At 34.3% G+C, this 16,224-nt stretch overlaps 1 protein-coding gene across 8 annotated transcripts in view; it reads right to left on the bottom strand.

The window, feature by feature from the left end:
* Positions 1–12,090, bottom strand: part of LOC129807231 (disintegrin and metalloproteinase domain-containing protein 33) — a 595,021-nt gene extending 582,931 nt beyond the window's left edge. For 4 of the 8 annotated variants that reach the window (XM_055856360.1, XM_055856359.1, XM_055856357.1 and 1 more), the window contains exon 1: positions 11,305–12,086. In XM_055856360.1, coding sequence (XP_055712335.1) covers positions 11,305–11,494 — 190 coding nt within the window. In that variant the 5' untranslated portion in view covers positions 11,495–12,086. Of the gene's footprint in view, positions 1–11,304 lie in introns of all 8 variants that reach the window. The other 4 variants (XM_055856367.1, XM_055856368.1, XM_055856363.1 and 1 more) reach the window with 2 other exon arrangements.
* Positions 12,091–16,224: the final 4,134 nt, after the last annotated feature.

The following is a 16,224-nucleotide window of genomic DNA, read 5'->3' on the forward strand; positions in this document are numbered from 1 at the left end:
AATCTGCAAATGGTTCATAAAAGTCAAAATAAATACGCCACTGTGTGTATTCACTAATCAGGGGTCCAAGTGATGTAGCCTGGGTTCATCGTAAGGGAAAGATGTTAGGAGAGGCACAGTCAAGTCCATGTCATGAGGATAATCTAATTCCCTAATTCTCACTTTCTGCCACTGTTGGAAATTTATGGAGTGCCACCATTATTCCTTATAATATTCTCCCAAAATTGACGATGGGGGGTGGGGGAGGATGCAGGGAGGTTGTTGGTGGCGAATCATCGGACATGAATTGGAGCGTATAAACAGGGATGGACGGTGAGGTGGCAGGGAAGTGTGCCAGTTGACGCCTTGACGGAAATGGGGTCAAGACGCACACTGATCATGCGAGTCGATGGCGTTGGCGAATGGACGAAAATATAATTGGATTACATGACCCTTCGGCAACTGGGGGAGGATGTCATAAGCAGGAGCACTACATGGACACTTCTCGACAGGGACACAGAAACAATACAGAATAAACAGCCAAAGGTGAATTCAATCCAACTGTCGTATCTCTCCTAATGAAACAAAACATTGGGGAGCACAGAGATACCTAACCAACCCCTCTGTCCCCAACTCCTTGTGGCCAGTTATTGTTGCTTGTTTAATTCTCTGTGTGGCAACTTCTTGGAAAGTAAGAAAAGTTTGGGAAATTGTTACTAAAATATTTATTATCCAAATATTTTACGTCCCTCAGAGTGTGTTTCGGAAGTTCTCTCGGTGAATAGGGTATAAGGTCAGTGGCTTACACATTCAGTGTCTTGTGTCAAGGGAAGTGCATTGTCAGACTGCTTGTCATACATTATTTAGTTAGCTTAAATGAAAAGTTCAGTAAATTTAATGTTCAATTTCAAGAATACATGGTTTTTGAAGTTTAAACTTTTAAAGAGTTTTGTTTCCACTGCAATGTTGGGTCAGGTTTTCATATAGTTCACCTATTGTTCGCTCAAGATTTAGTATGAATATGGATAATTTTTGCCTACACAATTCATCATGCAAAAAAAAAATAATAACCTTTAAAATAGCAAGAAACTTTGCAACTTGATGTGTACCCTACCAACACCCTATTTTCTTCATTCTAAAAATCATAAATATATATTTTCCTTGATTATATCAGCCACTGTGAGATAATTGGGACTCGAACTCTTAGGGTGTTATTCCACTTACTCATTAAGATAATAATGTGATTCTCTTCAATCGTTGTTAATACCTACGTGTTCAAATAAGTAATTTATTTCTTTGAATCATTTATGGGGTGTTACATAGGTAGCAAAAACTAACAAAGAGAATCAGATGAAAAGAACACCTATTGACACTTTAAAAACTCGTTTCAGGACCTATTGACACTTGGAATTCGAAATTTGAACACTTATCGTTATCGAAAAACTCGATAAGTATCAAAGGAATTCCCTGTCGAAGAGGTGTTCATTCTACCCTATTTGCTCAATTTTTTCGGCATAATAAAAAAAAAACATTTAATGTAAGATCTTAAGCCTATAAAAGTGCAGTATGTAAATTATACTATCAAAAATTTTCATCTAAAATTTTAAAAATCAGGCTTGGGGATCTGATGTTCGAAGACCTCTTTTGAAAAAAAAAATTGGTTTACTGTAGTCACTTTACGATTTCTTAGAGTAGATTTAGCAAAGTTTAAAGCAGAAGTTTAAAAAAAAAAACAGAAATATTTCCTGTTAGCAGATGAGTTGAAATGATCCTTGAACAAAGGATTTTAACTGCTCGAACTCCAACAGAGAGCAGTTTTCACAATCCAAATTTTTTGTTTCCTTGATCAGAACTTATTGTTTACAAAACGAAAAGTTCTTCAATAGCACAAATTTAAGTTTTTTTTCTTAAGTTTATTAAAATTTCTCAACGAAAATTTTAGAAAATAAAGTCTAACCGCTGTCTAAATTGTTGCTTAAGGTTTTTTTTTTTAAATCTTTTTGACCCATGGAACCCTTTCATATCTAGATCTAGACCTTGTAAATTCATAAACGTTTAAGAGAGTAATATTATTCGAACAAAGGTTTTTTGCTTAATTGACACTACAACCAATTGCTAGGCTTGACTTGACTCAGAACACGGTGCTATTCAAGTCTATTACGTTTCATTGTTCTTCAAATTCCTGACGTATCATTTAACTTCTTGTTATCGATCAAAACCATATGGAAAGAATAATCCTCTTGCCGATCTTGAGCTTCACACAAAGTACCTTTTCCCAATAGTAAGGTAAGGTAACTGGATCGTTTTCCGAAGAGTGCTACTTAAACGCTTGTTTTTTGACTGATGAAATTCTTTTTTACTTCTTCTAAATCCATAGAATTATTCACTGTTTTATTCAGAAACATAATATTAAAAAAAATATGAAAAATACTAAAGAAAATTTATAAAATAATGATAATACTGAAATAAGTCAGCATGCAGTAACTGGGTCGCCTTTTCGCTTATTCACTTTTAATTAAACCTTTGGATTTAAAATACTTTTTTTACAAGGAAAAAACAGTAAATGTTTTCAATCAATGAGCTGTCATTATCGAAAAAATCACTGCTAAAAATTTTTAGTGAATAACCCAGCTGGCACAAGATTGAAATAAGTCGATTACACTCACTTATTTAATGATAAAAAATATTATTTTTGCTTTTTCTCAATCTTGAATTATGTTACTGTAGTGACTATATTACGGAAATAAAAATAAAAATATTATTTTAAGTGGATTAGTTATAAACGATCCAGATAGCGAAGCGCCCGGATTAGCGCAATTGACTATACGTTTTTTTTTTTTTGTAATCTTTACCTAATTAACGATTATAAATGAATCACTTTCAAATTCAGAAAAAAACGGTTATATGGAAGACCGAGTAGATTTGGGATAGGAGTAGTCTGAGACAATGTGATTTTCCCATATTATAGAAATAGATAAAATTAAATCACTACACAATTTTAGGCGGTGTTTAGATACTACCGATTCTACGATTCATTTAAAAAAATGATCAAATAAGTATATATTTGATATCTTAGTGTTTCTCTTTGTGTTCAGTAGCAATTATAAATAATAAAGATTTTGCTTTATCATCAGTTTACCGAGTATTTGGGAAAATATTTTTTAAATTTTGCAGTGATTATACTACGCTATTTTTTATTTAAACGTTTTAAGTACGAAGACTGCACACGAGTATGTTTGTACTAATTGAGGCGATAAAAGTGAGACACGAAATTTGAGAAAAATAGTAAATTAATGTGGTATTCTAGTGTCTAAATATGCGGAAAATGTGAAAAAAGGTGACAAAAGTATTTTATCAGAGACGACTGTAAAACCAGCTTAAAACAAATTGATATAAAGACTGAAAAACATCATGAAGACAATATAGTTTTTAAATACCGCGTATTGCGGTGACAAAACGTTTTTGGGTAGAAGGCTAAATGGATTAAGTTTGTAAAGCACGGATGAGATTCCTGAGATAATACATAAAACAGGGCTGTAACTCTTATTAGATGGAAATACCGAATTATCTTAGGAAAAAAACCATATCCCCAACATCCCTTTTCTTGTCTCACAGTGCCCCGAATCGAGGATGTTTGGGACAGGACGACAGGTTAAATGTTTTCTTTCTCCAAGAAAGACTATTTATTTTCTGAACCCAACAGAATCCAAGATAGAATCCTTTTATTAAAGTCAAAATTTATAACACAGCTCATTGGCTCTTTGGAATAATGTCTCAGAGTCAAAATACGAAAAAGTGTCCCAAATCACCCCAGTCTCCCACAATTCAGGATTGTTGTGAATAGCAAGGCTTTGGGATTGAATCTGTACTAGTTCTACTCGATTAAGAAATGTACTGTTCAAAGAAGACTAACTTTTGACCTTGAAAAATATCTATGGGGAATAATTCAAGATCATTGTAGTGTAAGCATGAACTGTCTGTCGAAATTGGAGGGTTCGTGTATGAATGTAGGTCTCAGTTAACGTATTTAGGTCGCTTGAAAACCGAAATCTGCTACCTTTGATAATATGACCTCTTGCTTTAGTAAAAATCAAAAAGAATATTGGAAAAGATGAGGACATTCTTTTCCAATTTTCATGTTTTGATCAAGATTGAATACCACAGGCGTGGTTGTTTCAGCTTGGTCCTTTTGATAGTCCTTACAATTTGCAATTGTGATATTTTTGGATATTTTGAAAATTCAAGACATATTCAAAAAATCGTTAGATAATTCCGATAATTCTGTTTATATGATGAATTTCGAAGCATTTGGCACGATTTACGTACAAGCGGACTATTTATTTCAAAATGCTTTATTTTGTTTAACATGTCTCACAACCTCCAGAAGTTATCAGACGAAATCAAAGAGTTGCATTAAAGTTAAATAAATAAATCTACATAAGCATATGACCTTTAATTAGATATCCTAAACGCTCAATTTTGTAAGGATATATAACCAAATTATCTATACGGTTTAGGTTGAAACATGAACGATTGCAATTTCAGCTGACTTTACTTCTTCATCCTTTTAGTAAGGTAATTTGGATATTTGTGTTCTAAAGAGACGATCATGACTCATAAAATGAATCCACTTTAATGTATTTCTCCTGCTTTTTTGCCATTCTCCAAAATATTCCTCAACATTGACTGAGTTTAATGGTCAATACGATAAAATTTGGGGCAATTTCTTCACAATTTATAAGACGTCATTGTGGTGTATTTTGTTGAGTGGTGCGAAAAGTATACATGACTGACGTTATAAATTATATGGATTCGAAAAGGTTTTCGCAAAGAAGTGGCGATAAATATATCAAAATTTGATATTTATCGCATGCCATATATGCTGTCCATAAAGTCTTCAGCATCACGATGTTAGGAATGTCTTGAGGATGTGCAGCTTAGATCCAGGATAAAAGGAGAAAAAAAAAGTTTGGTGAAATATATTATACCAGATATTTCAGGCATTCTTTCTATTTGCAATGCAATAGATTTGCATGGCATTTCCCCCGGAGAAATTTCCTTTCTTGTAATAATGCTATGGAATATTTGTCCAATAGACGAGTCTCTAATTGAAATATTTTCCACAATATTGTTCCATTAGATGACAATCTTTGGCAATTCCACTGAAAATCGTGCAATAAAATGAGAGTTTTCACTACAAAATCAATGAAAGTTGTACACAATATCCATATGCTATGGTGAAATGCAAATGAAAATTCTCATAGCATCTCCCAAATAGTACGATATATAATATATCGTCAGTTAAATCAGCATTTATCGTAACTTAATTTTTGCGTTTTTGAGATATATACATATTTGGAATCAGCGTAATTTTGTTTATTAAACGCACTTGTGAAAAAGAAACTTTTATAAGCCCAATAAAAATTATTTTAAACAAAAATTATCGTAAGTGCCCTTAATTAACAAAAATTTATCAGAATTTGTCGTAACTTCCATTTTTGTGGAAGTTACGACAAATTTCCATACAAAATTTTCAATAATCAGCATTTGCCGTAACTTCTTTTGCTCACTTGCGTGTCTTGTAATTTGCAGCAAAATTGCAATATTTATCAATAAAACGTTTATACACTCTTCCAAATATCGAAAGACAGTGCGAATAGTGTAACATGAAATCTTTTTAATTCAATATTTGCGAGAAAAAAGTGAGAAAAATCCCTACCCATCTGTCATTTATTCAAAACAAAACAAGTGACGTGGCGCACAAAATTTATTCAATAAAACTTATGAAATAAAAGCTTTTAGGGACAGGGATAACAGTATTATTGCCTAATTTAGTCAAATAAAGGCACTTATTATCACTAGAATAATTCAAATTGATATAATGCATTTTAGAAAATTGTCGTAACTTCCAGAATCTCCATACATTGGAAGTTACGGCTTTATAAACGATGGAAGTTACGATAAAATATTATTGTTTTTCTTCTAACATATATCTCAATATCTCAGCTTTTAAATAATTTTATAAAGATTTTCTCGAATTAACTTACAGTTTATTAGTGCCACTTTTATTATTTTGACTCAAAAGTATCGCATTCGGGGCTCATTTTTAAGAAAAATAATGCTGAACTGAAAATTTCGTCTCCTGAAAAGTTATCAAAAGGAAGTTACGACAAATGCTGATTTAACTGACGATATGATAGAATAATCGAAAATTTCAGTCATCTTCCGTATTATTCCCATGAAATTCCGCTGAACCCCAAGTAAATTTTGATGCACAAATCAAATAAAATCCGCTCAAAACATATCTAAACTTTTATATGAATATATTTATCAGGATTTGTCAAGTATTCATGAATGGAATTTTTATTCAGTTTGAAGCTCAAAAAAAGTGGTCAAAAGCTTTGCATTCATACATAGATGAGAATTATTCCTAGGTTTCTTTGTATTCCCACACAATATTGTCAAGCCAAGTAAAGACAATGACATGAGTAAATAATGTGAAGAATATTTTAATAACACTTCAGCACAAAATTCATTTTAAAATGGGAAATTAAGTTCTATGAAAAGAACTGGAAAATTCTGATTTTTTTTTGTAGCACTGAAAGGTCCATTTTGTTTTATATTTTTCTTTTTAAAACAATTTAACTTTTAATTTGCAAAAAAGGTAAATATTAATGGTAACGATACTTTTATCATTTTGTCCTTAAGGTCCGCGCCGATACTAAGATGGCGGCAAACACTCGTAAAATATTCAAATATAAGTTCCGTTAAATTACAATAACTCTGTCGGACAATTCACCAATTTTCCCTGGGAACTTTCTTCATTTCTTGCAAAGCAACATTCGCCATCAGTACAATTAATCATAATTCCTTCCCCTTGATATGTGATAATGGGGGAGTTTTTGCCGAGTGTAAGTATCCCATATCTGTCACAGATATCCTACAGGCACTATATTCGGTGATTTCCTGGTGTAGAAAAAAATCCAAGCATTTGATTTTCCGAATGATACAAATGAATCGTTCAAATTACAACAGCTAATTACATCACATAAAAGCGTCGTTTAGTCGACGACTCACAGATAGCAATAATTGCTCTGAAAAATGTCTGTCGCTTTTTTTATGCTAAGTGATACAGTTTTCAAATGAAAAATGAATATGGAAATTTTCTTTGACAAGGAGAGCGTACGAGATTGAATATTGTGCTGTTGATACTCTACTCTGAAATCAACTCATTTCTTTGAAATTTACCAACTATCCTCTAACCAACAACGGTAATTTTCAGGAAAATTCTAGCTGGAATAATAATTAAACAGTTCTTAACATTTGGAATTAACCATAACGTTCTTAGAAGCATTAATAATGTAATAGCATGACACAATATCCTGTAGATTAACTAGGCCTTCTTCTCAAGCCAGATTAATACTATGCATTATAACTTGTCTCTACCAAGAAGAAATTATCAATTCTATTGCTTCATTGCTTGTTGAATTGAAAGCAGTGAAACTTACCGGATGGTATCCAAAAACTTTTAATGCCAGAAAATTGGAAGTAACTTGAAAAGGATTCCAATACGGGTTATATGCAACATAGAGCGAAAGCGACGAGAGCCCTACATAAATACAACAAGTCCTGCTCAAAATCCTGAAAGCCAGAATCCTTAAGTTTAGTAATAACAACCTTGTCGATATGTGAGCTCTCTCCAATTGAAATTTGTACTGTGTCGATTCGAGAACTTCTAAGACGTTGGAATTTCGAATATATAATATAAACCATTGTAAATTCAATCATTTCTAACCGTTCCAAATTGTACAAAAGGGAATAAATTTATTAAAAGCGCATTTATTTTAATGAAATTGAACTTAAAACGTGCTTCTATCCCGAAATGCTTCCAAACTACATTAAAAATCACATTTTTTTCAGCAAGTGTTTATGCACTGTTGTTAACTTTGTTGATGATTGAAGTGTCAAGAATACCGAAAATTCGAAATTGAAGAAGCCAGCGCTATAGTGGTGAATATGTGAACTTGCACTTTAGGATTTTGATTGATTTTCAATTAGGTTTGACTTGGCTTTGGAGTGGCTTTGTCTCTTTGAGAAATTAAACCTGAACACAGCCAATTTCGAAGTGTCAAATGACTTTTCGATGACCGATCCTGCTGGATTTCGACCCATACAGAATTTTGACTTTTCGGGATATTGATCAAAATTCGCAGTTTGAAAAAATATACTGTAAGGTCGAAAAGATTCTCAAACGCAGAATGGTTTAAGTCAAAGGTAAAAATTTAACGAAATTAAGAAAAGTAGAAAAAATCCTAGGAAGGAATTTAATATAGTAATACTGGAACGAAGAGCTAAGACGATACTGCTTTTTAGGGATAGGAATATTATTCTTAATCGTGTCGAGGTCTAAAAAAATTAAATATGTCTTGCTCAAAAATAGGGCACGTCAATGCACTGAGAAAAAAAGAGGGTGCGATTAATTATTTTCCTCAGAACTTTAACATATTTTAGGTGTAAAAATATATCAACATTTTTTAATGTTAATTTTACACCTTTTTAAGGGTAAAATTAACATGAAAAAGGCTAACTTTAACCCCTAATACACCAAAAAAGGGTAATATTTACACCGATTTTGGATCAAACTGCATGTTAAAATTAACATTTCCGGAATGTTATTTTAACTTTTTCGAATTTTTCTCAGTGTGGAAAGCGGACTTGCCATCATCAAATACCCTACTTCGCATGACGCAGAGGACAAACAAACAAATGGGGGGATTTGGATTAGCCTACAGTCACATAGCACATCACAATCGGAAACCCGCTTCTCAAACGACTGAGAGACTTCCACGTTGTCCAGTTTAGGTCACCACCAGGAGGAAGGGTTTCCCTTAGTTCGACAAAATCTGGTGGAAAGACTTCCTTCCACAAATTGAGTCTGGGCTCCTCTGGAGATTGGTCAAGTGGTTTAACACAGTGGAAAAGCTCTTGCGAGACTTTAGACTTGCTCTTGGTTTCTTGTGACCATGGAGAAGATGCTTCGGTTCAGAAAGAACCTTGGACATTTCTCTACTGGAGCAAGGTAGGAACCTTCATGCGTAATTAGGGCTTATCGGAGCTAAATCGGTACTCCTGGACATTCCCTGAAGACTCACTGATCCGTCCACCACGACGCTAAGATTGAATATCAAAAAGAATACACGAACACCTCAACAACAATGCTAGAGTATAGGAATAGAATTGTAGATAATCACTTAATGTTACACTAAAAACTCCCAAATAGAAGAGGCGGAATATTCTCAGATGAATTGAACGACAAAAAAAATTGAAAGGTCTTCAATCAGAGGGCTCACATCTGGAGTTTCCTCTTATAAAATGACATGCGAAGATCGGTTTCGAAATCTATAAAAACCGTTCTTGCTTTTCATTTTGTTCGCATAGTGGCTGTATTATTTCCTGTTTGAATTTCAAAGTATCTCAAGTGTTAACATCTTCCAGTTTTCACTTTGTATTTTTTTAAAAATAACGTAACGACAACGATATGTTCATAATATTCGTTTTTCATTATAGGGTAGGGAGCCGACGTAACAATTTTTTGACAATAATCCGGTGATCGTCAGCAGGGAAATTTCAGCCCAGAATAAAAAACTCTTCTTCCTTTTTTCATTATAATTGCCCACAAAATAATTGAGTAATTTTTTCCGCTGCTTCTTAGTGTCATATTCTATAAATTTTCCCAATCCTGAGCGAAAACTTATCACTCCAGCATCCCTTTTGGATCAGGAAAATTTCGTGAAATCAAAATTCAAGTCCCTTTCTTTCTCATACGTTTTGCATAGGTCTATTACATTCTTTCGCACTCCAAATTCGATTGGGCTAAATTGAATTTTTTGTGATGTTTAAAAGAAGAAGTTTTTCGAACATAAGCGAAATTTTGTGCAAATAGAGTTCAATTTTCCTTTTAGCCAAGATACTATTGGGAAGTCTAATTCTGGTTGTGAGCTCACAAGATGTTTATCTTGTGAAAAGCACATATCGCACATATCATATTAAGAAGTAATTTTAACCCATTCAATTGTACCAGAAATACTTGAGATACAATGTTCATATTTTGGGATTAGTTTCTTAGAGATTAATAGAAGAATCTTTTGAAAAGAATTTTTTTATCTATTATGGGGGCGAAGGGAGCTCCTATCAATACACGTTTAAGCGGTCTATTGATTTAGATAGAATAACTATCCAAGAAAATAAATTGGCAACTAGAATTTAAATCAGGAAAGAGGAAAGAGGCCAATTTTAACAAATTCGGCGAAATGTCGTATTTTCCGTCCGCCATTTTGAGCAAAAATTTTGCATGACCTTCCGCGAAGCAAGAAAACAATACCAAAATGTATTGTCATCTCTGTCGGACTATTTTTCGCAAGTAATTGAAGAACTAAAGTTACTAATAACATAATACTAATAACTAAGTTCCGACAGCAATTCGGATAAAAATTGTCCAGGAATAAATAATCAAAAATCACTCAATTCGCGTATGATGTATAATACCATAGTAAGGAATGGGTTAAGAATATTCGAATACCTTTTAAGTTCAGGTATTAGTCAATGCCAATCAAAATTGCAAAAAAAATTTGTAATAACCCTGGTGGATTTTAAATATCACAACAACCATTCGAATAAATTCGAATCATTAGCAATTCGAAAATAATATTTAATGTGATATGAGAATCAAAAAATTAAAACATTTAAATCTATACGGTCAATCCCATTGACATTCAGTGACAAATAAATTCATAAATTTAATGAATATGTATTATTTTTGAGGTAATGATATAATGTTCAGTACTTTCCGGCAGATTTTTTTTGTCAATTGCAGCAAAATCATGCATAACGAACCTTCCCTGAAGCAAACTGATTTTTTTTGGCCAATTTTCTACGTGTGAAAAATATTGAGATCGTGAGGTCGATTTATTGCATTATTTGTGCAGATATGACTGAACGTAGTGTTGGAAAAGTGCCGTAGTCATCGGTAATATCTTCCTCATATATTCCAATTGTGCAGTATATAACCTCCCCTCGCCCAGTCGACCCACAATCCCGACCCACACAATTCATAATCTCATGGGGAAATTGGGCCAAGGGAGAATTGCTGCTAGGGGTGTATTTAAAATTGTCAAATGTGAGGGTGTCATTCAGCAATTTTTTCCTCCGCCCGCAAACCTGCTGAGGCTTTGTTGGAGGTGGCTGGAGATTGGGATGACTGCAATCAGGGGCATCTCCGACTGTGGGATGAGCATTCAACTGTGATGGCATTTTAATGTTGATTACCTCGTTTATTGATTCCTGCAGCATCTATCGACACCGAATCGAGGCCGATTGTCATCAGGTTACCGGTGTAGTGGGTGGTATCCTCGTGATCGGCGCCCACGGAATGAGATGGTCTCTGTAGTGTCACATGAAAGGCCTCACAGAGGCTCAGGGACACAACGGTGTGCAATATCGCCCAGCACATCAACATGCTTCGTCCAAGCCACAAAAAATCGGCACACCGTTTGCAATCCACACCCAGCACAATCACGCAATGGTAGCCCAAATGATGCAGATCCCTTCACTAGGCCACCATCAACAGCCCCAAGCACAAAAACCTCCACTACAGCACTTCTCTTCGAATTTAAGGCGTCCCACGGAAATCCTCTAGTCACTAAACCTGAACACATTTCGCGACATCGTGAATGGGCGCGACGGAGTCAAAGAAAAACACTCTTTCAAAAATTACTTTTTCCCCCGTTAAGGCCAGGGAATTTACCAAAGGGGTACCTCCCGAAATTGTGTCACGCACGCGAAAAGCAAAAAACGGTCAAAAAAACAAACGAGCGCAAACACTTGGGTAAACACAGCACGGTTTTATCAATCAAAAACTTCCCGACCAAACAACCAAATCCGTTGCCCAATGCATGGGCCGCAAGGGAATCCTTCGGAGAGTATGAGAAAAAAAGGCAGTCTCTTGAGTGGGTAATAAAAAATCCGTATTTTCCACCCCTTATGAGAGCCACCGCTTTTCACGGATCAGATTTTCTTCTGTCACAATTTAATGGCGAGATTTACGGGGAACCGGTGCATGTATAAACTAACACATACTACACCAAGTGGGAAAAGTCTCAAATCTCAGCCTTCATACGGGCCATATTCACACCAAAATTGCAAATGTATTTGTGGATTTTTCTTTCGATTGCGCAGATGATGGAAAATCTCGTGCTCGCAGATTCCACAATCTGTCATTGTGTATCCCATCTCAGCGGAAACCAACAGAGCCCTCCATGTACAGCATTTTCCTCCCCTAAACTTACGGTTTGCATGACGAGTTTTCCACCCCCTACAAAGAACTAACGAAGAGATATATTTCAACGGTCTCGTAATAGATGACGCCAAATGTTTAGAACATACACCCTATCCTGTTCCAGGTAAAAGCTCGAAAAGAAACTTCTGGTAAGGATTTCAACTGTTCTTAACTCTTATTTTACGATGTTTGAATCTCTCAGAACCACTCAGTACACCTTGGTATTCAAATTTCAGTGAAGCTCCGAAAAAGTTTATTTGAAAGCTCGGAAAGCTCAGAGGTTGATAATTAGTATAGCAAAATACTCTTACAGAAAAAAAAATTATTGTAAAAATCGAAAAATATTTCTTTAGTTATAAATCTAATCGTAAATCATCTAAAAGACTGTGACTGATGCAGTCGGATTCACAATTACAAGACCTTTCAAAAAAAATCCAAATGTAACCAAATCCGTTGAAAATTATGCCGTCCAGGGTGATTGAACTAATTTTTAATAATTCAATATGGCGATTTTTTGGTGATAGGTGATTTGGATGTTCAGCTAGACTACCTTCAAAACATATTCAAAAATGAACGAAATCTCCAGGGCTAATTTTGAGATAGGTCATCATAATCAAATTTTTGGAGGGGTTGGAAGTGGTGGGGGTGATATGGCTAGGTTAGTTCGCTAGGGAATGTTGACTTGTGGGGGAGGGTGTCACAGAAGACCGGAGGTGAATATCTCTTACCGTTTGGTAACCAGGACGGTGAGAAGTGTTAAAGAGAATTTTGAGAGACTCCGAAATTCTGCGCCAGTTCCTCTGTGGGGAATCTCTGAAATATCTTGTGGGGGAGAAGCTCCCTTCCTCTGGTTTCTAAAATTAACCTTTTAGGCTTTTAACCCTTCAAGGACGAGAAGGCCAAAAATCGGGACTCAGAAAAATCACTTTTTCTAATTTTTTAGAGCAAAGCATAACTTTAGAAGATATTAGGAAAAATTTCATTTTTGGGTCACCGGTGACGCAATCGTCCTCAAAGGGTTAAATCTAATATTTCTTGGCTTATCGATCTTTCCTGAAATTGATGTTTAATTAGTCCAGCGGTTTTGATCGATTTTATAGGTTAGGCAACTGTGTAGACCTAGTTGAAAGTGAATTTTTTACCAAATTTATCTTCTTCTTAGTAGTGAACTTGGGATAATTTCTCATTATGTTAATTTTAAAGCAGGATAGAACATGGATGTGTAGTCTAATTACTGCCCATATGGCCTACATCATGTTTGATAGTCCTTTTGTAAAGGAAAATATATTTTTTGTTTATTTTCTCTAAATATGCAGCTTTTTAATTTAAAATTGTCTGTATTGTGGTTATTTGTGAGAAAACACGGGAAGTTATCATGGAAATACGACTTATATAGGGTAAGGGCTCATAATTTTGGACAGTCTGCTTATAAGCATTGATGTTCCAAGTTTGAAGTGCGACATTTTCAATACTAATTGACTTTTTTTGTTATTCTCTTTTCAGGAGGGTTGCTTAGAAACTTGGCAAGGGTTTATTGTCTTTGTTTTTACTAAAATTAGTCTTAATACTTAATCTTAAAAAATGCATTGATATGTAGAGGTGAATTTTGACTCGAATTTTGGACAACTTGGTTGTTAATTTGGACAGTTAATTCTCCTCAAAGGGATGCCCATTGTTCTTCATTTCAAGAACCCATCTTACCAAGTCCTCTTCCTGTTCATGTAAGGGAAGCGTAGAATGTCACAAGAAGCCCGGAAACTTTCCATATCATTCATTAAAGTGAGTAGACTTCGGTACTCCAAGTACGCGCGGATTTGTGCATTCCCCGGCCTTTCCCGGAGCCTTTCAAGGATTTTCTCACTACATTTCGTTCGTAGAGATGATGCTTCTTTGTTTCTCCAGGCATTTATATAACCTAGTCATCACAAGACCTAAAACTTCACGAAATTTTGGGAGAAAGAATAACACCCGTCCAAAATAAGGACTATCACCTCATTGATGAATCTATAAGAAAATTTCCAATTTTTCACACGAAAAATCTAATTCACAAGGCATATCTCAATTCAGGTCAAATGTACAAATACCCATTAACGTGAATCAACAAAATAGTCAATGAATATTCAATAATAGGTATCACTCAAAAAAAGCGAGGAAACATTGTTAGTTACTTCACCACAGCTAAATAAGACTAAAGTAAACACGAAGTTCTGGCATATTTTACGTAAGCAATTGCTCACACTGAATTTTCAACAAAACAATTTCAACTGAAATCATATTCAAAATTTTACGTATTTAGTGTTAAAATCTTCCAAAAAGAACAAATATTTAGTTAGAATTCATTTTTCATCAAATATTGGAATAAAAATTCATCATTTTAATCAATTTATTTTTACTGTTCAATTTTACCCTTAAAGTGTCCAAATTTAGCAACTGTCCACAATGATGAGCCCTTACCCTAACCCGAAAGTCATTACATTACATTCTGATTTATGTAAATTGTTCGTAAAGTAAAATTTTGTATCAAAAAGTGGTGTTTGGACAGTATCGGCAAGAGTACCGACGAAAAACATTGAACTTTCAACAAAAAAAACATTGAAGGTAACATAGCAATTGGATAATTCAATATTTAATTTTTTATACTGAACTGCAAAACATTGGGTTCTGTTGGAAATGATTCCAAGATTTTTAACCTGACACGTAAATGGAATGATTTCTCCGCGGAGAAAAACAGGGCTCACAGGAAAGTCAGAAGATCTTTTAGAGATAACAAGGACCTGTGATTTTTTATTATTTAAGAGAAGTTGAATAATAATTATTGGACGACCGGTACTCAATTTTAGATAAATTCTCATTCATTAGATCGAGGGCTGACGAAAGATTTGAAGGATCACCCTCCACATATATTTGCAGATCATCTTCATAAAAGTAATATGAACAACCTTGCAATACAGATGGAAGGTCATTGATGAATAGTGAAAACGTTACTGGACCAGGTTTTGAACCCTGGCCTATTCCTTTAGAAAATGAGGAAGATGAGGACACCTGATCTGCATGTTTGACAAATTGAGAACATTAGCTGAAATATGAGCGAATAAGTGAGATGGAGGATGAATAGAAATTAAAGAATTCATGAAGTTTAAAGTACATCAGATCATGGAGTAAGCTATCTAAAGCCTTGGTAAAGTCCAATAGTACTATTTCATTCATAAAATACAACTACTTTGCTTGGATCATTGCTATAAAAGGTTTTCCAAGGTCAAATATTTGAAAAAGAGCCCTATAAATCTTATATTTCGACCGATTAATTGGGGCGTGTTTAAATGCCGTGCTAAAAGTCTTGAGAAATCTGACTAGTCCGCTTTACTTCCAAGAGGTTATGAGGTGCTATTTTTTTTATTTGTAGTAATACTGTAAAACAACGATTAAATAGTGTAAACTAGCTTGACTCATATATTCCTACAATATTTTAAATTTATCAATTTTTGAAATAAGTTGACTTGTTAAAAAATAGTCCTGCTTTTATAATAATCAAAAATAGTTTAAAAAAAAAATTGAAATCTAAATCTAGTTTAAAATTAAGAAATCCAAAATTCCTAACTTCTGAATAACTTCTTATTAATACTAGAAAGTTATGATGCTACACTGTATTCGGAGTGTAACAGAAATATTCAAAGGTTCGAACATTAAAGTTTTGATGCTTTTATGCTGGACACTTGGGGTTAAATGGGGTAGTTCGGAATCGTGGCTATTTTGGAATTTTTATATTTTCTCACGGTTTCAGATAGCTGGCTCTCGGCTTAAGTCTTCGGAAGTATGTCCAGTACATTTGCCTTTTATTTAACCAAAAAATTAGTAGAAAAGCCGCAGTTAATCATGGATTTTATTTTTACCTCGAAGTAAAAACAATCATA

This window comes from Phlebotomus papatasi, chromosome 3 (genome assembly GCF_024763615.1).
Source record: "Phlebotomus papatasi isolate M1 chromosome 3, Ppap_2.1, whole genome shotgun sequence".
Classification (NCBI taxonomy): domain Eukaryota; kingdom Metazoa; phylum Arthropoda; class Insecta; order Diptera; family Psychodidae; genus Phlebotomus; species Phlebotomus papatasi.